We start from the raw sequence: 22,639 nt of genomic DNA, 5'->3' as shown, positions 1-22,639 counted from the left end.
CTCGGGGTCCGCTCGGACAGCTCAGCCTCCGCAGGCCTCACCGCACCATCTCTACCGTCGCTGGCAGGGGGACAGCACGGTCAGGAGGCCCCGCAGTCCCGGACCACGCCCCAAGGGAAAGCCAGCAGCAAAGGGTGATTCCCTGGGGTCCAGGAGGCCTGCTTCAGGCAGGTAACACAACCCGCCTCCGGCCCGGCCAAGTGTGTCCGTGAGACTGGTCCCATTCAATGGACTCTTTATTTGAAAGGTTTTGCAAAACCAATGCCAAGTTGAATAGGCCGTGGGCAATGCGGCCTTCTCTTGCCTCGACTGATGTAAAAGGAACACCGTCCGTAAGGGGTTGGTGAACAGGAGATAAAGGCCCCCTTCCTACAGATGGCCTCTGGTCCCTGGTCCCCTCACTGGTGCAATACAGAGCAAGCTTTCCAACGTCCTAGCCGACACCCGGGGCCCAGAGACCCACGCGCTTTTGCCCTCCGCCCCGCAGAACAAACACCGAGCAGGACAATGACCACGAGCTGAACACCAGCGGCCTCTCAGCAGGTCTGCCTGGCCTCCTGGGGCATCTTCTGAATGACGGGGCCAGAGTGCGCTGGATCGAGGCAAGGCAGGGCCGGATGGAACGCCAGACCCTGGGCCCACAGGGTGGGGACGTGAGGGTGCTGGGCCAGGGAGAGTTGACTACAAAAATGTCAACTCCAGTTGGCGAGCTTTTTATTGCCGCCACGTGCCAGCAACTCCAAATGGCATCAGCGATCAGATGTCCCCCCTGTCAGTAGGACCCCCAACTTCTGCCTATAAGCACACAGGACAAACTGCTTACCACGTACAGGAAATGTTAACAATAATACACAACTCTAACTCCCTGAGCGTCTGCCAAGCACCATGCTAAGTGCTTTGCGTACATCGCTAACGCCCGTGACTGGGAAGTCATGCCCCCATTATCCAGATCAGGAAACTGAGGCCACACGGGTGAAGTGATCTGCCCGAGGTAACAGAGGACCGCTGCTGCTGAATGCCAACCGCGGCACACCCCTGGACTGTGGGACACGGAGGTCCCCATCAGGCCTGAGTGACCCCGGTCCCTGGAGTTCCACTGCTCATCTCCACACTGAAGGTGCAAAGCGGGCCCCACGCCAGAAGCAGAACTACAGAAAAGGAGCATTTGCAACCCCTCGGGGGCACACACAACAGGTCAGGAGTGCTCAAGGCCTCTTTCGATCCTGGGGTATTGTGAAATCAAATGACAAGTCCCCTAAGGCCGTTAAACATCCTTCCGCTGAGGACCACAGAAGACAAGTCCCTTTTCTGCATAAAGCCACCACTTTCTACAAGAAATTAAGAAAAAGCCAACTATGATCTGAGATACACCGAAGAGTCTTTTGGCTTTGGAAGAAAATGATTTTTTATGGCGTTTACCTATTAAGATAATCAGTTCCTCTCCACCAGCCGAACCAGCCAAACAGACAGACACAGAGCCCTGGCCCACAGGCCTCCAAGTGCCCCAGGCACCCCGTCACCTCTGGAGACCCTTCACACCTCCTTGTCCCTTCACTGGACTGTTCCAAAGACTCACCCCACACCTCGGGCCCCGTGGGACTTCCTGTAACCCCTCGGCCACCTGCGCTGGCTGTGCACGGCTGTCTGCACCAAAGGACATGACTGGGGAGCTGGAACAAAGGAGGGACCTGCCCTACGACACTGCAAGACTCCATCAGGAGCTACTACAGCACGCGCACGTGTCCCGCAGTATAGACCAACTGCAGTCTCCACAGCAACTTTGATTAAGAAGTCCTCAAGGGGCGCCTGGGTGGCTCAGTCGGTGGGCGTCCGACTTCCACTCAGGTCATGATCTCACGGTTCGTGAGTTCGAGCCTCGCGTCAGGCTCTGTGCTGACAGCTCAGAGCCTGGGGCCTGGTTCAGAGTCTGTGTCTCCCTCTCTCTCTGCCCCTCCCCTGCTCGCACTCTGTCTCTCTCTCAAAAATAAAATAAACATTAAAAAAAAAAAAAAAAAGTCCTCAGACGCCGTGACAGACGAGTTTTCCCCCAAACGGATCCCCGAGCCTCTGCCTTTGCATTCTCCCCTGACCAGCCCCTGCTCTTCCTGAACCTTCTCTCCTTCTCACCTGCCGTCATGGTGTCCACGTCCTTGGCTGCCAGCTCTTCCACGTCTGACCTCTTTCTCAGCTCAAACCTCCGGGACAAGCCCTCGCGGGGTTTCCATAATTCCTGGATCAGGAGGGGCTTCTCGTTGTCCCCAAACACCCGAAAGCCTTCGGCCCGCCACTGCTGCCCAGAGTCGCCGGCCTGGCCCACCACGTCGCACAGCACGTACTGGCTGGCGCACTCGGGGCTCAGGGCATAGCGCTCCAGGGCCTCCTTCACCAGCTCCTGGGCGCTGGACGTGCCCGTGGCCAGGACGCTCTTGTAGTGGGTGCCCGAGCAGACGCTGTCCCCGAACACTTTCAGGACCCCGGGGGCCGAGAGCTGGGTGGAGAGCTCCGCGGGGTCGTCGCTGGCGCCCAGGCTGGAAAAGGTGGTGTCCAGGTCGCGGTACTTGTAGCTCAGCGTCCGGGACAGCACGCTGGACAGCAGCTGGCTCTGCCGCTTTAGCTTGCTCTTGGTGGGTGGAGACATGATGAAGTGGGTCCCATAAAACATGGTGGGCCAGCCTTCATGGACAAGGACCGATGGCTCTGGCCGATGGCAGGGTAAAGGCCGTGTCCTGAGAGAAAAACGTAAGGCGGGTTAGCATCAACCATCATGAGCGACAAGAGGGAGCGAGGCTCGGCCACCCGGGGCCTGGGGCCGCAACGGAGCCAGAGGGCATGCTACCTTCGGCCAAGTCTCCCCCCCACCCCCCCACCAAGCACCTGAGGCAGAATATGACTGAAACCAGCAGGGACTGCAAGGAACTAAGCAGGTCTGAATGGCCCGAAGCACCCTTCAAGGAAAGCCGTTTCCAGGAAGCACGATGAGGTCACCAAAAGGTAAGACACACTCGGCTGCAGGGTTCTGGCTTCTGGGACGTGCTGGGCACATGCGTCCTGCGCGGTAGGCAGCCAAGAAAGAGGGGCAGCGGGCGTGGGGATGAGAGGGCTTGCTTGCCTGGCAGAATCGCCACAGGGCTGGCCAGGTTTCGTGGGAGGCAGCCCACGGAGGGCAGCAAGCCTGATCTCCCAAGCCCAGCCTCTCCGCCACCGCTGCGTCTAATACGGGAAATTCATCGCGAGCACTTGGATGTAGGAAAACAGGCAAAGTCGCAGGCACGTTAACAGAGTGGTAAGTGATCAGACATTCAAAACACAGACACCCCCCCCCAAAATGCTGTCCCTCACTGGCCCTTGCCTGGCCCTACAACGTCCACACGACCACAGTGGACACAAAAGGGCTCTTCCAGAACCAGGGGAGGCATGACTGGAATGTATGCATTCCACCCACCGCATCCAGCCTGGTATTCAGGCCCTGTCCAGGCCACAGATGCAATCTTGCTGGGGAAATTAGAAAACAGCTCTGGGACACTTCGGTGTGTCTAAAAATCCTCAATCCAAAGCCCCTAGAGCTCGAAGGGTCTGAGAATTCTAAAGAGATATTTGCCAGGCTCTCCCGCAAGCACTGTAGGGAGCAGGAAGGCACGAGAAAAAGAAGGGTCTCTGCTTCATAAACACCAAGGCTTTGGAGCAAGTGGGGGACACTGGAAAATCAGACCCATCACCTAACTACTGCACCCCACTTCTATGCTGCTGCCCTCGCCAAAGACAAAACCAGACAGGCTAACCAAGAAAAGTCTACTCTCCCAAGGCTCTGGAAACAGGGGCCTGGGTCCCACCTCCACTGTGACAAACATCAGCACTCATTCAGCTGAAGTCAGCGTCCCCAGTCCTGACCCACCTCTGGCTCCAGCAGCTCTGGAAAAGGCTTTCAGGAAGTGAGGCTGTCCGCCTAGGGCAGGAGAGAGTCACCAGGGAGCCTCGCTAACAAAAGAACCCACACTGGCCGCCCCCCCCCCCCCCCCCGCCCCGCCCAGGGAACTCAAAGCGTAAGGTGCTTGCGACACTGACACTGTGCTTGGGCCTCTTGCTAGTCATGCACCCCGGCTTCAGTCACATGCGCTAAGTGTCTCCCTCCCTCCAGGGCTGCTGTGAAGGAAGCTCGGGAGCAGACCCTCCGCTCAAGTCCTCTAGAGCCATTCGGGATCTGACCGCCATCATACAACCCTCAGAAAAGCCTGAACTCTTCAAGCTGCTGCTGACAGCTTCACGCGCCAAAGACTAGGTTCCGAACACTAACGTCTGCCCTTTGGGGGGGCGGGTGGGGGACCCTCCTCGTGTGGTACAGCCTGTCATTTATGCTTTACCACCGCAAAGCTATTTTTTATGCAGTAGCTTTCTGAAGACTGGAGCTCGCGAGTTACGTACACAGCTTGCCTCTCAGGACACCCCGGCTCAGAAGCCTCTGGGCCAGCACCTTCTTGAAGGACCTGAACCCTCCACGGACACTTGGCTTAGCCGGCCTCCTCCTTCAAGCACAGGCCTCAGGGCCTCGGCCCAAACCCAAAGTGGCCCAGGGTCTTGGAAACGTCTGCCTTTCAAGATGTCTGAAGGGAAACTTGAATATCACGCCGTAAACGACGGGAAAGACGCCCAGATACTGCGGAGAAGGCAACGGCTATTGTGTGTCTGGCAGTGGGTCCGGGTTCTGCAAGGTCTAAAGCGTATACAACTCTACTTTAATAAAAATAAATAAAGAAAGAAAGAACTAGAGTGGCCCCTGGGTGGCTCGGTCGGTTAAGCGTCTGACTCTTGATTTTGGCTCCGGTCATGATCTCTCAGGTTGTGGGATCGAGCCCCGCATCGGGCTCTGCATTCACAGCTCAGAGCCTGCTGGGGATTCTCTCTCCCTCTCTCTCTGCCCCTGCCCTGCTCACTCATGCTCTCTGCCTCAAAATAAGTAAACTTAAAAAAAAAACAAAAACAACTTACAACACTGCTAGGTCCCCTCCCAGGGCCTCAGAAGTGAGCTCCCCTCCCTTCTCCTCAGCAGGATTCCAAAGCAAAGTCAGCAAAATCACGTCAAGACGAGAGAAAATGCAAGAGAGGGTGTGATCTGTTCTCTTCAGGAGCCCCTCCTTCAGCCCCAAGGAGCCCCAGCGAACACAGACCCTGGCCTATGTGGTCTGTGGTGTCAAGGAAGCCTTCTTCTCGCAGGCATCCCCTTGGTGGCCATCTTCAGAGAGCAGCCACTGGTGGCGGCCACGTGTTCCCTCGCCAGCGTCCTTCACAGACAGAATGCGGAGGACAGCCTATCTGTCACACTGTGCCGGACCCGTTTCTAGCAAGGGCAGGAGGGCAGGCGCCCCCCGGGGTAACCCGACCTGGGTTTGGGAGGCGTGACCCGCCTTGCCCTTTTCTGCCCCGTGCTCTACTCTTTCTCTTCCATACAAATGTTTGGGGAAACGCGGGCCCAAGGGTGCAGGACACCTGCTGTTGCTTCTCTTAGAGAATGTTTTTCTCTTGTTCTCAAGGAAGAATCCGATTTCTGATGAAAACAAGCGTAAGTCACACCAGCGAGTGAAGCCAGCGAGGTCAGTGCGGGGCTGACGAAATGGGTGGAGGCGCACGGCCGGCCCAACAACACAATGTGGAACCCATTAGAATTTCCACCAGGACAGGGAAGGAAGAGGGCAGACTCAGGCTCTGCTTTATCCCCACCATCCATAAACCCTACCTTGACAGCTCCAGCCCAAGCAAGGCTCTCAAATACAAAAAGAATTTAATCAGATGTGATTCTGACATGCTACCCGCCTCAGAGGGGGCTTTTTCCACCAGTGGGATTAAGGACTGGCTCCTCTCTGGAATGCACGAGAGGTGGCCCCGTGCTAACTGGAGACACCTGTAATCACTGCCGACTGACAAAATTCTTTCGGGCAATTCAGATTAAGCAAACACTTGAGGGCGGGGGGCGCCGGTGCGCTGAGCCGGCGCGTCTGCAGCTCCCCCCCGCGGTCCCACCAACCGGCTCCCTGACGGGAAATAAACCAGTTTCTTCCGCGGGGGCCCCCAGGGGCTCCAGCTCAGCATCTGTTTTCTTAGATGCAGTATTTGTCGAGGGGCCGGAGGTGGTACAGAAATAGCTGGGAGACAATGCTTTCGGCTGGCACACGAGTGGGGAACGCGCTGCTGCGTGAACAGGAAAACCGGGACGGGCTGTGGGCGGGGGCGGGGGGGGGATGTCACCCGACCCTGGAGGGAGGGCGCGGACCCCCGCGCCCTGCTCCCCCGCGACGCCCGCAATGCCAGACCCCCCTCTAAGGGAGCACCAGGGAGGCTGAGGCCCAGGGTCCCCTGCAGTGGGGGGGCCAGATTCCAGGGTCTCGGGATAGTGGCCTCAGGCGAACCCTGGAACCCGCAGGCCGGCTCGCCCGCGCTCGCCCCGCTTCGGGTCCCCCCCAACCCCCGGGACGGCGCCCGGGAGCCCGACCGTAGCCGGTCTCCATGGCAACCGGACAAGCCTGGCCAGAACTGCCCAAGAGATGCCCCGTGAGGGCCCCGTTGCCCCAGCACGCGCCCCGCGGCCTCCCCGCCGGCCGGCTCCGCGCCCCGGCGCCCCGGCCGCCGCTCCTCGCGCACCCGGCACTCACCTCCGACACAGTCCGCCGCCGCTGCGTTCCCGCGCGGCTCCCGCACCAACGTCTGCCCGCGCCCTCGACCCTCGCCCCGCGCCCGCGCGTGGCGCGGCGCCTCCTGCCGGCCGCCCAACGGACGGGGCGGGACCTTAGGGGGGGGGGGGGCGAGGCCTTTCGGGGGCGGGGCCCGACGGGCGGGGCGGTGTCTCCTCCCGCCGGCCACCCAATGGACGAGGACGAGACCCTGAGAAGGCGGGGCCTCAAGGGAGGGGCGGAGCTGGTGAGATGTTGGGCGGGGCGCCAGCGCCACCTGCCGGCCAATTAATGGGTGTGGGCGTGGCCTCCAAGATCGGGGCGGGGTCTCCAGATGAGGGCGGGCTGGCTGCGGAGAGACAGGACTAGGCGGCCCACCCCTGTCTCCAGCTCAAGAGGTGGGGCCTCTGCAGGAGAGGCGGGGCCACACTAAGCTCAGGGGCCACTTGCTCATCTAAGGCTCTGGGAGACCGGTGGGCTGTTGTGTACCCACTTTGTAGTCCCCCAATGGACAGGGCCAAGAAAAGGAGGGACAAGGGTAAAGCAAACGCTTACCTAAAGGGGGGCGGCCCCAATATACGAACATCTAAGACACTGAGAGGAGACAAGGGTGGCAGGTTCCATCTCCCCTACAATCTGTCCCCTACCCCGCAGCCAGAGTTTTAAATGACAAATCAAAACATGACGCCTCTGCTTAAAACGATGCAAAACGGGGCCAGGTCAGCTCCAGGGCTCTGGCTCAACAACCTCGTTGGATAAGGTGTTTTAAAAGAAGCTCGTGTCCTTAAAACTCGCTTTGGCAACAGCCCTCTGGCTGGGGGAAAGACTTTCACTTGGTGAAAGACTGTCCCTTTGTCACATGGGGGATTCATGTGGTCTTGGGTGTAGATGCATAATTCTACCCCTGGGAGTGAAGCTTTTTGCTGCCATCTTGCTATTGGGGTATAAATTCTTATAGTAACGATTGCATACATGCAGGAGAAAGTGGAGGCTGGGAACGGATATTTATAGACCACCTACCTACAGTGTGCCAGACCCTATGTGAGGGGCTCTAGCGAGGCCCCAGAGCTCACATCGACTCTTGTGACTCAGATGTTGTCGCTCTCACTTTGCAGATGACGAAATAAAGGTTCAGAGAGGCCGGACAGGTGGAGCCAAGAACTGAGCCTGAGACCATGTGATCGAACAATCCCCTTTACAGGACTCCCCCCATACATGTAAGAACCTTTGTAGGACTCCCCATATACATATACACACGCCCAACCTTGACCCTCGAGAGGCAGGTATCAGGGCTGAAAGCAGAGCCTGGTTCTCACCATGACCCAGGCTCATCTCCCACTCCTCCCTGCACCCCTCTTCAGCAGGGGTTGCCAAACTATGGCCTCTGGGCTGCTGCTTTGATAAATAAAGTTTTATTGGAACAGAGCTGCACCCATTTGTTTATGTATTGTCTATAACTGTTTTCTTGCAACAGAGACCTTAAGGCCTGGAATAACTGAGAATGAATACTACTCTCTAGTTCTGTGCAGGAAGTTTGCCGGCCCCCCGCTCTTCAGGATCTAGCAATGCCAACTATTTGGCTCAGGCCTTGGAACACCTTTCCTCAACTCTGTTAGTTTGCTGGGGCCGCCATAACAAAATACCACAAACTGGGCGGCTTCAACTGCAAATATTTATTGGCTCACAGTTCTGGAGACTAGAGGGCCAAGATCAAGGCGTCCGCAGGTTTGGCTTCTCCTGAGGCCTCTGTCTTTGTCTTGCAGATGGCTGTCTTCTCCTTGTGCCCTCACATGGATGTCTCCCTGTGTGCCCCTCTGTGTCCTAATCTTCTCTTACACGGACACCAGTCACACTGGATTAGGGCCCATCCCGATGACCTCGTTTTACCTTAATCACCTCTTAAAGGCCCTAACTGCAAATACAGTTGCATTCTGAGGCAGAGGGAATCAGGGCTTCAACCTAAGAATTTCAAGGGGACACAGTTCAGCCCCTAACCTTAATCTTCATCACCTGGCCAATGGGCACTCTTCCTTTAGGACTCAGATTAGGCAGCCGACCTCCAAGGAGATCCCCAACAATTCACACCCTCTGGTGTTCACACCCCTGTGGGGTCCCCTCCTGTGCTGAATAGCACCCGACCTATGTAATCAACGAGATCTGCCAAAGAAGACAGCGTGACTTCTGGAGCTAAACCGTAAAAGGCGTGGCTTCCTCGCTTTCTCTGGGATCCCTCGCTCTGGGGGAAGCTGCCGGTTGTGTTGAGAGAACACGCAAGCAGCCCTAGAGAGATCCACATGGTGAGAAACCGACAGCCAGCACCAGCCTGCCGTCCACATGAGTGCGCCATCTTGGCTGGGAGCCCTCCAGCCTCAACAACCTTCAGATGAACGCAGCCCTCACCAAGATGCTGACGGCACCTCGTGAGGGACCCCGAGCCGGAACCGCCCAGCAAAGCTATGCCCCAATTCCCAGAAACTGTGCGATGATAAATGTTTCTTATTAATTTAAGCCACTGAGTTTGGGGACAGTTTGCTATGCAGGAATGGATAACTAATACGCTTTATCCAGGAAGGCCTCCCTGACTGCCGGAGTTGGATCTAGATGCCTCCCCTGTGCTCCCGTGGGTTCACATCATATCAAACTATGTTTCTTAAAGACAAATGAGATGTTACTCCTCGGCCCACGCTCCCCCATGACTCCCCTTTGCAGAGACTCAGGCAGGGCTCAAACCCTATCCCAGCTGGCCCTGCTGACCGGCCCACTGCTCCCTCCATCACAGGGCTCCAGCCATACCAAACTCCTGCTTTCAAACGCTCTAAGCTCATTCCCTCCTCTGAAGCCTTCTTCCCTTTGCTGTCTCCTCTTCCTAAAATGCTCCTCCTTTTGTGTCTGAATGCTGGCACCTTCCTCTCATTAAAACTCAGCTCCATTACTGTCTCCAGACCATTCTCTTGACGGTCATCCCTGTGGTCATTTTCTGTCTCATTACCTGTTTTATTTCATTCATAGGCATGTATCACTATCTAAATGTATTTTCTGGAGTATTTAACGCCCACGGGCGTCTGTGTTCTGTAAAGGGAGGGACTCCAACTGCCTTCTTTACTGCTATACTCAGTACCTACTAGGTAGGTGCTCAGTAGCCGTTAAATGAGTAAACAAAAGGAATAAGATTCCCACCCATCTCCTTTGCATCCCCTCAACTGGAAGCTTATCAAGGACAAGAACTGAGTTTTATTCATCTTTGTATCCCTGCTCCAGGCCCATGGGCAGGTGAGCAAAACAAGTCTAAACTATAAAGGGTTGAAGGCCTTTGGAAATCCACAAATAAAATGGGGTGTTGAGCTGCCCTCTGTGGCCACCAGAGGGCACCAGAGTCCCAGGACTCAATCAACCAAAGGGGCAAAGGAGCCCAAAGAAAAAGCATCTGGTTAAGGTCAAAGTGCAGGTTTCCAGGGGTGATGGGTCTAGAGGCAGAAAGCCAGGGCTCTTGAGGGGACCAGAAGACAAGGACAGGTGGCAGCAGGCACATGGAGAGCCTTAGATCCCGGCCCTTCTTTCTGGCCGCATCACTAGAAGGGGTTGGCCACACTTAATCCCGGGATCCCATTCCTGATGAACTCACTGCCACAACCTATAAATAGCAGTGCTCTGGGTTGGGCCATTCCTTGTACACTCATCAGTCAAAACTCAGCGATTGTTATTTTTCTTGGCACATCATATGCTGAGCAACTTCCAGTCAACAATGTATGCCCTGGGAAAGCACAGGGTACCAGGACTCATGATATTTGAAATTATTCAATTTAAAGTTGATCCGTCTATTCTGATGTAGATTTCTAGTAAGCTCAGTAAGCTCTAGTAAGCTTACCTGATGTAGCTCAGGTAAGATATTGAACTGGAAAACAGGAATTCAAGTCATATATATGGGAAATGAAGCCAGAGGTCATAGATGTGTTTGGCTCAAAGGGTTCAGTGCCATTAAAGTAAGTGATGTCAAGTCACTTTACTCTTGAGTGTTTGTTTAACAGCACTTGAACATTTACTTGACTGTTAAAGATTTTAGTCTGGGTGGGACTTAAATAATCTACCCCCGCAGTTAATCAATCAACTATTCAAGCAGTGAAGCCTCTGGAAATTCTAGTCCCGGTCTTGGGACTGGGGAACATGTTGAAAAGTTGTTTTTCAATCCCAAGTAGGAGTTAGAATCAAGTTCATCAGCCAAAAATATCACCCTGTGATATGATCACAACATAAAATCACAAACATGACCACATGTGGTCTCGAGAAAACACACTCCCCTTGATCTTGGGAGGGCTTCCCCCCCCCCCCCCCCGTGAGGACTTTTTAGCAGTGTCCAACAGTAGAACACGGCAGGCAGAAGTGACGTTACACGACTTCCAAGGCTAGGTCGTGAACAACATTATGTCTCCTGCCTGGCTCTTTCTTTCTCTTGGGACCCAGCTGCCACATTGTAAAGGGAAACCCAGACCAACAGGGAAGTCACTTGTGGGTATGGATTAAAATATCTTTGCTTGGGGCACCTGGGTGGCTCAGCTGGTTAAGCATGTGACTCTTGATTTTGTCTCAGGTCATGATCTCCTGGTTGTGAGATCAAGCCCCGCCTTGAACTCAGTGCTGGGTATGCAGCCTGCTTAAGATTCTCTCTCTCCCTCTGCACCTCCCCTACTCGTGCTCTCTAACAAAAGAAAGGGAAGGGGAGGGGAGGGGGAAAAAAGCAAAAAGAAAAAAAAGATGTCTTTGGGGGCACTTGGGCAGCTCAGTCAGTTAAGCATCCGACTTCAGCTCAGGTCATGATCTCAGTGTTCATGGGTTCCAGCCCTACATCGGGATCTGTGCTGACAGCTGACAGGCTCTGGCCTGGAGCCTTTGAATTCTGTGTCTCCCTCTCTCTCTGCCCCTCCCCTGCTTGCACTCTGTCTCTGTCTCTCAAAAATAAGTAAACACTTTTAAAAAATTAAAAAGAAAAATAAAAAATAAACATTAAAAATAATGAAAAAGAAAACAAAAGATGTCTTTGCTTTTGATGTTTTCACAGCTGGAACCTTACCGACCATGGAAAAAGACTGTCTTTTCCAGGGGTAGCCATGAGAGATGTTGATGATTATGGATGTTTTAAGCCACTATATTTTAGGATAATTTGTTTTACAGCAACAGACAGCTAATGCAAGCTTTTTAGTTTACTTCATGCTTTTCTAAATATTCCAAGTTTTCTATAGTGAACAGAGACTGCTTTTATAAAAAGAATGGACAGATGTTATTTGTAAGAAGACAACTGGGCCAGAGTGAGGCATCTTGAATTTTTATTTTTTTTTAATTCTTTCTACTCCACTGGGAACAAGAACATTCATAGACAGGATTATTCCTCTTCCTACAAATGTTTATCAAACGTTGTGTTAATACAAAATAGCAATTTCACAAACACAGAGAGGGTCCAATACCAGCAGGACATTTTAAAAAAGTCATGCCACAGATGCCAGTCCCCGATGCCGTAGACACTCTAGGTCTAGAAAGACGAGTGTAAAAGACAGTCAGAGCTCCCGCTTCCCCCTCCCCGCCCCCCCAAGAAAGGCCTTAACAAGCAACAGGAACCATTCCTGCGCAGAAGCGGACAGATTCGTAGTGAAACCCGACAATGTAAACAGGACTGGCAGGCGATTCATTCAGCGGGGTCAGGGCCCAAAATTTGAAATTGCTTATGGAGGCAAAACAGCCCTTGCAAAATTGGGTCCCCTCACGTTTCAAACAGATTCACTGTCTCCCTTCCCAGCCCTGCCTGAATCAAGGCGGACACACATTCAGCCCGCCGGAGATTTCTATGACCCATCCAGCCCCAGGGCCCCCCAGAACGTGGGGCCATCATCACCAGGATAAGAGACCCAAAAATCTGGTCTTGCATTCCTCTCAGTGGGGTCAGGGTTCTGAGCTGCCAGATCCTCTGAGGCTCCTAAATTCTTTCTCTTTAACTGTCCCCATCTGGCCTTGGGCACGCACGTTCCCGAGGTATGGCACCGCGCCGATCCCCACCAATCACGGCAGAACAGGCACTAAGCACCCAGTACCAATGCCCATGGCTTTGCAGGACAGTACCACCCAGAACGATTCCCAGAGCTGACGGTTCAGACCCACTCTTGCGGCGTAAAAGTCACTTGGTTGGTTATAACCAGCAACCTGAATCAATGACTAGGGGTAGGGCCGACAGGGCAGGTAGCGCATCACACAAGCTGGGGCTGCGTCGGCGACGGATGCGTAAACTGGAATGCATTTCTCCTGATGGGTAGTAATCAAAAAGGTTTGGGAGACGGGTATCTGGGAATAAACGGAGGAGGACCGCTGACCCACGCCAGGCAGATCCCATGACGCACAGGTGACCCTCCTGATACGGGCCGCAGCCGGAGTGATGCATCTCCTCCCCTCCTAACACCACTACGAGGGCGCAGGCCGGTCCTGAGAGCCCATCACAAGGCCAGCTTGCACAGAGAAGGCTGTCAGGAGACAGCAGGTTGGATGGGCACAGGGACTCCGCGCAGACCCGGGATAACCAATCAGGGCTGCGCCCGCCGCCCACTGCCCACTGCGCCCTGGTAACGAACAGCAGTCCCACAACTCAGGGGGCTCACTGGCTGCCAGGCCCTGTGAGAGGCTTTGGGCTCCAGTGTCCGTGCCCCCTGCAGAGAGTCCCAGCCCTTGCCAGTTCCCAAAGGCAGGAGCAGAGAATGCAGAAGCATCCTCAAGCCTCTCGGGGCTCAGGTGAAACAGACTCAGCTCAGGAACTGAGCAGCCAAGGAATGGCGTTGCTAAAGACAGGAGAACGAGGCCCCACGAGGACCTCAAGGAGAGGCCTTCATCCGCTGCCCCAGAGCTCACTCACAGGGACCAAGCCAGTGGAAGGAGGAGGGTGTGACACCCCAGGGCCATCACTTGGGTTCCAGCCCCGCCCTGCACCACCGGATGACCTTGGGCAAGTCAGGCGGCCTCTCCCAACAGCCTCAGGCTCCCCATGTAATAAGGAAACAGTAATTCCCTCCTGCCAGGTGCTGCCGGGAGAAACATACAAGAAAGATACAAGAACAAAATGTGTACATGTCTAGAGCTGGGTGTATATGGCCTGTTAGGCTGATAAAGAGGGGGATGGAACCAAGAAAGGTGAACCCTGCTGGCAGGCAGTGGAAGCTGCTAAACCAGCTGTCCAAAAATATCAAGCTCAGGTCTGCAGCCTGGATGCGAAGGGCCGACGCCTACAGGAGGCTCCCGAGCCTCACCTTCCCAACCTCGGAAGAGAAGGAGGAGATACAGAATGAGCTCACCCCGCTCACCCCACAAATGTGCACCGAGCACCTGCTAAGTGCCATGTGCTGTGCTGGGCACTGGGTATGATCGGTAAAGATGTAGGGCCTGCCCTCAACCGGGTGTCCCTGACGGTTGCTCACAACCCCTCTGCCTCCCAGTCCCGCCCACGTCTCCAGCTCCAGCTCTGGGAGAGTGTTGGTGTGTGCAACATTTGTTACCAACTGTACCACAAAGGGGAAAGTCTCCCAAGGCCCGAGGTCAAGCTGTTTTCATACTACCGCTACATTATTTATCTGTCCCTCCGGCGGCCTTCATGCAAAGGTTTCCCGAAGCTACATCACAGGCGATGGTCACAAATTGTGTCAAAGCAAGCACGAGAATCCAGTTGTCTTCTGTTAAGCCAGACATTTCAAGAAATTTGCAAGAACGTGAGACAATGCCACCCCTCGACCCGAATCTCTTTTGTTTGGAAAAAATAGTTACTTTGAGTAGAAAAATATGTTACTTAGGTTAATGTGAAATGAGATTATCTTTACGTGAATAGGTATTTTCAAATATTGTCCCTTTTAACTTCTGGGGTGATGAATGTCAATATTAGAGATAGCCCATAAACACAGGTTCTTTGGTGTCCTCAACGATTTTTAAGGGCACAAAGGGGTTCCAAAAAGTTTGAGAACCACTGATGTACTAGTGTTGTCCAACGGGACCCTCTGGGATGATGAAGATTGTCTTTACCTGCGCTGGGAGCAACTAGCCAGACGTGGCTACTCAGTAAGCACTTCAAATGTGGCTAGTACCCCTGCGGCACTGAATTTGTTTTTATTTAATTTTAGTGGACTTATGCGTAAATAGCCACCCGTGTCGACACCAGACTGCACAGAGCTTCTCTACGTGATGTATGGTGTTTCTCCGTCCCCTGGGGTTCCCTTTATTTTCCCTACGCGGTATCTATCAGAGGCGTCTGGGCACAGAGGAGGGTCTCAGTGTTACTCCCGGGAGGAGCTGGGTCCACAGCCCTCTGCTCCCCCAGGGGACCTCTCCTCAATCTGGGGAAGGGTCTGCCATGCGGAGTCAAGCCAGCCAGCCCACCAGTTTGGGCTCTGTGCTCATCCCTGACGTGCACAGTTTGGAAACGGACCGGCAGCAGCTTACAATCAGCTGAGTAAGACCAACCAGCTCTTTTTAACAGCAGACCAGACGAAAGCCCAGAGAGGGCAAGTAATTTGCCGAAAGTCACACAGCAAGCGGGAAGCGTCACATCTACGCACGGAAAGCAAGGCCACGGGGGAGGGCTGGTGCTTCCTGCCAGACCAGGGGGAGCCACGCCGCCTGAGCCACCAGGCTGTGAGAGAGGCAGCAGAGGGCTGCACATCCAGTCACCGGACGGCTCAGGATTTGCCACAGCCTTCTACCCAGAGCATGGGCTGCGGGACCCAGGGAAGAAAAGAAAAGTATGTGACGGAAAGGCACTGGCCCCAGCCCGACCTGGCTCTGTGCCTCGGGCGTAATCACTGCCCCGCTCTCATCCTCACTCTCTGGGGACAAAACCGAGCTGTGCCTCCCCTTCTGGCTCATGTTCAAGGTCAGCGTTGCTCAGGCTCCCAGACTTGCTCATCTCACCTCAAGTAAGGCAATCAGAAAGGCCGATGGGTCTGGGATCCACACATTTCCTGCCAGCCACCTGTGTGTAGGCAGGTGTCCCGTCGGGGCCTGGGGCTCAGAGCCCTCGCAGGGAATCCGGCTGCTGCAGCGAGCGCCGGCATCCGGCCAGAGTGTCCTCAGAGTAAGTCTAGGGAGAGACACAGCGCGGCCCCTCCCCCGGCCACTAGGAGCCAGATGGCTGCACGCTCCCCCAAATGAGCGTCCTTTGAAAGACTGGGTGGGAGTTTCTGCCCGTGTCTCCCACACTGGCCTGAATACGGGGCTACCGAATGAAGCCTCACAGCTTTGCAATAACCGTTCAGAGCACGTGAACCCGCTGAAACAGAAACACGGAGCCTACCACCATTTCAAGTGCTCCTATCCACGGGCTGGGAACCCAAAAATGGGGTTGCCAGTGTTTTAGGGAGCAGACAGTGGAGTGGGGGAGAGCCCATGGCTGCCATATACTGGCTGTGTGCCCTTGGACAAGTTACTTAACCTCTCTGAGCCTTAGTCTCCAAATCAGTAAAATGAGCTCACACCCACCTCTTAGAGAGCTTGTAAAAACGACATAAATCACAGGGCTTGGGACAAAGCGTACGAAACGTCAGTGACAGAGCCCAATTTCAGGAATGGCCTGTGCATAAACACAGGCTGCTGAGGGGCATTAACGCCGCGAATCTGGGAAACTAAGTGAAAAAGAACCCAAAGCAAGAGCAGTGGTTCGGTGCCCGCCACCCCGGACACGTGTCTGTCCTCTGGAGACTGACTCTATGACCCCACCACTAACGTGCAGGGCACGGCCTCAAAGGGGATGGGCTCCAGAGCAGGGCTTCCAGAAACAGTGTCCAGACCACCCGGAAGAGTGCAGACTCCAGAGTGCCATCCTGACCTACTGGCTCAGCAGTCCCCGGGGTCGGGGGGGGGGGGGGGGAGCTGGATCTGTGGTTCAGCCAAGTCCTGTGGAGGTTCCCTGGCCAAGCCCTGGGGTCATGATCACTGCTCTGACTTCCTCCAGCAGACGCATGGCCTTTGCCCCCCCCCCCCCCCCCGGTTCACAAGAGAAAGCGGTTCCGTGTGCTGACCGCAATCTCCATCCTGCACGTGAGATGCCGGACGTGGCTGAAAGTCTTGGGTGCCAGCCAGCATAGGGCCGGACCTGGATCAGGTCCCACCGGCTCCCGGTTCCAGACTCCCGAGGGGGAGTTTCCGAGCATCTCAATGCCACGCCTGACCCCGCACAGGGACCCTGCAGAGCTGGTTTGTTCTCACAACTTGGCATCCCGGGCCGGCCCGGCTCCGTGCGTGAGGGGGCACAGTCAGGAAGCGGTGGGGCAGCGGCGTGCTGGGCGGGCTTGTGAGGGTCAAAGACGCTCATCCCCTCCCCAGGCATCTTCGGTGGTGTCACTGTGGTAGCTGGAAATTTGCCATGGGAGCATTTACACCAGGGAAATCAGCAAATGCTACACACACTAGTGCTTGGTTTTGCTTTCTCGATCATTAAAAATGCTCAGCCCCGGGGCGCCTGCGTGGCTCAGTCAGTTGAGCATCTGACTTCGGCTCAGGTCATGATCTCACGGTTTCTGAGTTCGAGCCCCACATTGGGCTCTGTGCTGACAGCTCAGAGCCTGGAGCCTGCTTCGGATTCTGTCTTCCTTTCTCTCTGCCTCTCCCCCACTTGCACTGTCTCTCTCTCTCTCTCAAAACTAAGTAAACATCAAAAAAAAAAATTTTTTTTTAAATGCTCAGCCCAGACTTGGGGGTAGTGCATTTCCTTGGAAATAGGACATCTGGCCAAGGGCCCTGACATTTGGAGGTTAGACAGTCCTGGCTTCAAAGCTTTGCTCTGCTGGTGAGATGCTGGGTGCCCTTGGGGAAGTCGCCAAACCTCTCTGTGCTTTGGCTTCCTGCTCTGTAAGATCGAGCTTCATCCCACAGAGGGGACTGTGTCAGTCAATGGACAGAGCGTCTATGAAGCCACTAGCATAAAGGCCGGCCCCCAAGAGGGGTGCCATCTGGGGAGGCCTCTGCCTCCCAGCTTCCTGCTCCTTCCCCTCAGACCCGCTGTGCACCACGCCTGTGAGTGTAGCTGTCACATACACACGTGGAAATGGCTGCCGGACCTATCCTTTCAGGACCCCACGATGAGGTCCCCAGAGCCCACCCTGCGGCATCGGGTTGCACGGCAGGCGGTGCCTTTCTAAGTCACTAGACTCACTTCTCAGACCTCTGAGCTCTCCCTGCCCCTCTTAGCCCCTGAGCTGTCCCCGCCTCTGCTTCCCAAAGGAGGCCTGAGCTGGGAAAACATTCCCAGCGCTTCAGCTTTTGCAGACGAAATGGAAAAGAGAGCTTGGTGTGCGGATAACCCCAGAAAACCCAGGAATCCCACGTTCTGGGGAAGCCCTCTACATCACCCCGCTGTGCGGGGCCCCCACCCCCACCGTCAGTCTAGACCCACTTGGGACTCCCATCCCGCACCCACCGGTGACCGGTGCCCTCCTAGGGTGCTCCCAGCCTGAGCCCGATGCTGACGGGGAGAAGGGACACTCCGTCCTGTTCCCACCACACGTGCAATTTCCAGTCAAGAAAGGCAGGTCTGGTGTGTAGTGTTGGCTTAAAGACCCCTGGCCCGAGAGACCGCTGGCCCCGGGGACTACCCTCGGCAAGTTCTGCCCAGGACCCATCAGGGGGGTCCCACCGGCTGGCAGGCAGGCCTCACCAGCAAGCGCACCTGCTCTGGCTTGCCCAGACGACCGCCAGTGGACTCAGTCAGCAGGCTGTCACCTCCAGGCCTGTCCCCCAGCCCGGCCAAGCGGCGGGAGCCTCCCCAACCGGCCTTCATCCCTCCCTGCTCACCGGCTCCCACGCCTCAGCCACCCAGCAGTGTCCACCTAACTCAGGAACAGCTGCTGAAGCACCCAGAACGTTAAAGAGGTCTGCAAACCACCTCCCTGGCTCCTTGGGGCATGATGGTCACTTTGCTGGGTCGTCCTGGCATACGACAGCCTCAAAGGTGGCCAGGAAGAGGGGGCTGGCTTCTGAATTCCCAGTGTCCCGCCCTCTCCACCCCTGCATGTCCAATGCACAGACTAGAATGCTTACCCACAGGAGGGGATGGCCTGAGCAACATCTTGTCCTTTCCTGCACTGTTTGTGACACATTTTGGAAGAGGTCCAGGGTCTGGGTTTAGATGAAATGGAATGCTGGGAAACTCACTTTCACAACGATGCTGAGGGAGAGAAAGGGTTCACAGGAAACACCCTGAAGTGGAATAAGGGGAAGGAATGTGGTCAAGGCCCTACAGAGCAGTGTCCTCACCAGCCTGTCCACAGTCTGAAATTCCACCATTAGTGATTCATTCCTCTGGCTAGTACCGCTGACACGCCTAGAAGGGTGTCACCTTCATTATCAGAGGTTGGTTCTCACGTGGACCACTAAGAGAGCTATGAGGATACGAGGCTGGGAGTTTAATTCGTTATCCTACTGAACCTTCAAGCAACGCTGCAAAGTGCCGCCTTACTATACCCATTTTATAGCTGAGGGCACTGAGGCACAGAGAGGTTAAGGAACTGGCCCAAGCCCTTACTAACCCAAGATGCCACATTTGATGTCAGACCCAGCAGGACACAGTGCCTCTCTCAAAGAGCTCCTGGGTCGGGGAGCAGGTGCAAGGACCAGGGTGGCAAAGGACAGAGATCAAAGCTGTGGTGCAGGTGAGCACGGGGGGTGTTGGGAAGCAGGCGGGAGCCCCCCCAAGTCAGAGGAAGGCCGGAAGTCCCTCGATAACTGACGCCCGAGCAGGGCTTTGAAGGAGGAGTGGGGATGAGACGGGTGGATGGAGGGGTGAACCCGCGCCTCAAAAGGTGTGGGGCACGAAGGGGCAGGCTGCCTCGGGGGGGGGGGGGGGGGGCATGATGCAAGACCAAAACGGCAGGAGGAAGGGGCAGGAAATGAAGGTATCACATAAAGAGCTCAGCTGCAGAGCCACTGAGGTCCCAGGTCCCAGACACCCAGGCCTGGTCCCGTAACGGGGCTTTGGCTGTGACAGGACTTTCACGTCAGCCTGGCACGGGGCTGGGGCCTTGCTTTGGGAGGTTTCCTGATGGGCTTCCCAGAGCTAACGCGAGCCCCTCCCCCGCCTCAGGCCCAGGCAGAGATCACAGCACTGCGTCCCTGCCCCCATTCAGGGAAGAGCGCCTCCCCAGGGCCCCGCCCCCACAAAGCTTCCTCTCCTCATCCCCAACCTCCTGACCCCAACTGATGGCGAGCAGACCAGATGAAGGCAGCTTCCAGAGGCTGGGAGTGCCAGCGGAGACACACAGACATGCACGCGTGTGTGCACACCCGCACACACCCACGCACAGGCCCGAGAGGAAAAAAATCCCCAAAGCATCTGCTGGCTCAGAACCCGCCTATCTCAAGAATGTGTTGGATGATTGAAAACTGGCTTCGGTACATGGGGATTCCAGATGCTGGGACCCTGAAGTATCCTGGAATGTACTAGAACGAAGCATAAGGCATCCTGTCTTTTTGCCCACCCAACTCTGGTTGGGAGTCGCAGACTGAGGCCTGTCTACCTTGAGACAGGTTGGATCCAGAGATTCTGAGATTCCCATTCAGATCGGGGGCTGGGCCTGGATCCCCTCCCGAGTAAACGTCCATGCGCCAGGTCAGAGCGGCCAGCCCAGCCCCTGGAGGACGCTGTGAGGACAGGTCCCTGGAGGCCTTGACATTGGGCTGCTGGGGGCTTCACAGGTGGGAGTATCCCAACACCGGAGACACTCTGCCCAGATCCCTATGGAACCTTCCCTCTGGGGCTCATGGGAGGAGCCTCTCAGGGCCACTGATTGGCAACAAGCAAGAATCACCGAATGTTGGCATCACGAGCCCTAAACGTGGAGCAGGCCAGCAAGTTCCAGGACCGCCGTACCGCCCCCCCCCCCCCCCCCAACCAACGAATGGCTGATAACTTCTCTGGGTTTGTCAGCATAAGAAGAGAACATCTGCCCTGAGGGTCTCTGCACTGAGAACCAGCTACAGTGGAGCACAAGGTCAGGTATGCTCAGGTTGCCTGCCTTAGTTTCCCCTTACTGCCCCCAGACTGCCCACTCCAGGGGCTTCCCCGAAAGGGACAAGGGAGAAGGAGTGCAGGAGGCAAGCACGCTCCCCCGCCTGGAGACAGACATTTAACTGGTCTGGCCACGACCCCAGTGCAGAGCACGCCAGGCAAGAAAGGCTAAGAGGCGCCATCATGAGTGCTGAGCTGCCCTGAGCACCGCCTGGAGAATTCTGATGCCGCACCATGCTGCAGTTGATTGGTAATGTCTGCTGTGGTCACAGGTATTCACCATCCCTGATCTAAAGCTGGGTGACTCCCTGAACAGGGCGCGATGCCCCAGCCAGGACTTTGGTAGCAGAGGAGGCCCTGGCCGGCCGGGTACAAACAACCCACTGACTCCCTAACAGATTTCTGAGGACCTTAAGGAGCACATATTGGCCCAGGGTCCCCCCCCAGTTTGCCAGGACAATGTCTGCTCCCTTTTCTGAAGACATTAATGTTGTCTGTATTAGGAAACGCTTGCCTAGAATAGAAACACATTACAGGGTTAACTTCTCCTCTGTAAATATGACTAAATGTGTTCTTTCTCACCTGGGACCCTAAGGACGTTCTGGCTGTTACCAACCAGAAGTAGCCTCAGACCCATCAAAAGCTCTGCCCGTGGACACGCAGACGGGCCTGGGCGCTGTGCTCTGGACCAACGTTCACAGAAACACTTCCCATGATGCTCTGCCCCGTGCAGTCTGGGCCACCTCATTTGGACACCTTGGTCTGCAGGGTGCTGGGCAGATAGAGGTACCTCCAGATGGCATAGTAGTGGGTGCCAGCACCAAATGCCACAAAGAGATGCCAGATGGCGTGGGCAAAGGGGATCCTCCCGTCACTCTTGAAGAACACCATGCCCAAGCAGTAGAAGACCCCTCCGGTCATCAGCTCCCAAATGCCCTCGGTGTTGGGCTGTCGGCAAGAACAAGGGTGGGGCGCAGGTCAGAAGAGCAGGCAGCAGGGCCGGGAGCACCCCACCATCCCCCCTCCCACCCAACGAAAAGAGACGTGCATGGTGAGCCTCCCCAGATTCCCGGGAAGGGTGTCCCCACATGTGCTGTCAATTCCCCCCGGATTAATTCTCAAATGTCACTCGGTTCTATCAAAATCCCAAAGAATATTCTACAGTCTATCTTTTCTAAAAATTAACACATCTGGGTATACGCCCAAAAGAAGTGAAGGCAAGGACTTGAACAGATACGTGTACAGCCAGGTTCACAACAGGCAAAGCGTGGAAGCAACCACACGTCCATCCACGAATGAATGGATAAATGAACCACTGTTCTTGTCAGTTCACGCAATGGACTATCTCACTCCGAGCTAACAAGGAAGGAAACTCTGACAGCTGCTACCACATGGATGAACCTGGGGGACGTGATGCCGAGTGGCATAAGCCAGACACAGAAGGACGAACACCGCAGGATGCCACACATATAAGGTCCCAGGACTTCATCAAATGCACGGAGGCAAGAAGTAGAACGGAGGTGACCAGGGGCTGGGGGAGGAGGAACAGGGAGTCAGTGTCTAACGGGGACAGAGGTTCAGTTAGGGAAGATGAGAAGGTTCTGGACATGGACGGTGGCGACAGATCCACAATAATGTGAATGTGCTTAACGCCACTGAACTGTATACTTAAAACGGCTAAAATCATAAATTTTATGTATATTTTATCACAATTTTTTTAAAAGTAATACATGTCCATGGTGAAACATTTTAGAGAAATCAAACCAAAAATACGAAGAGAAAAGTAGTGAGGGCACCTGGACGGCTTAGTGGGTTAAGTGTCTGACTCTTGATTTCGGCTCGGGTCATAATCTCACGGTCCATGAGATCGAGCCCCGTGCTGGGCTCTGCACGGACAGCACGGGGCCTGCTTGGGATTCTGTCTCCCTCTCTCTCTCCGCCCCTCCCCCACTAGTGCGCGTGCTCT

At 55.3% G+C, this 22,639-nt stretch overlaps 1 protein-coding gene across 6 annotated transcripts in view; it reads right to left on the bottom strand.

The window, feature by feature from the left end:
- Nucleotides 1-22,639, bottom strand: part of RADIL (Rap associating with DIL domain) — a 94,250-nt gene that overhangs the window by 60,118 nt on the left and 11,493 nt on the right. The window contains exons 1-3 of one of the 6 annotated variants that reach the window (XM_027042326.2): nt 21,256-21,412; nt 18,708-18,866; nt 2,128-2,726 (exon numbers count right to left, since the gene is read on the bottom strand). In XM_027042326.2, coding sequence (XP_026898127.2) covers nt 2,128-2,726; nt 18,708-18,766 — 658 coding nt within the window. In that variant the 5' untranslated portion in view covers nt 18,767-18,866; nt 21,256-21,412. Of the gene's footprint in view, nt 1-2,127; nt 2,727-3,892; nt 3,944-6,641; nt 6,797-18,707; nt 21,413-22,639 lie in introns of those variants that run through there. The other 5 variants (XM_027042331.2, XM_027042321.2, XM_027042325.2 and 2 more) reach the window with 5 other exon arrangements.

This window comes from Acinonyx jubatus, chromosome E3 (genome assembly GCF_027475565.1).
Source record: "Acinonyx jubatus isolate Ajub_Pintada_27869175 chromosome E3, VMU_Ajub_asm_v1.0, whole genome shotgun sequence".
NCBI classification, from domain to species: Eukaryota; Metazoa; Chordata; class Mammalia; order Carnivora; family Felidae; genus Acinonyx; species Acinonyx jubatus.
The sequence above is the reverse complement of the archived record's forward strand: the minus strand, read 5'-3'. Positions and strand labels throughout refer to the sequence as shown.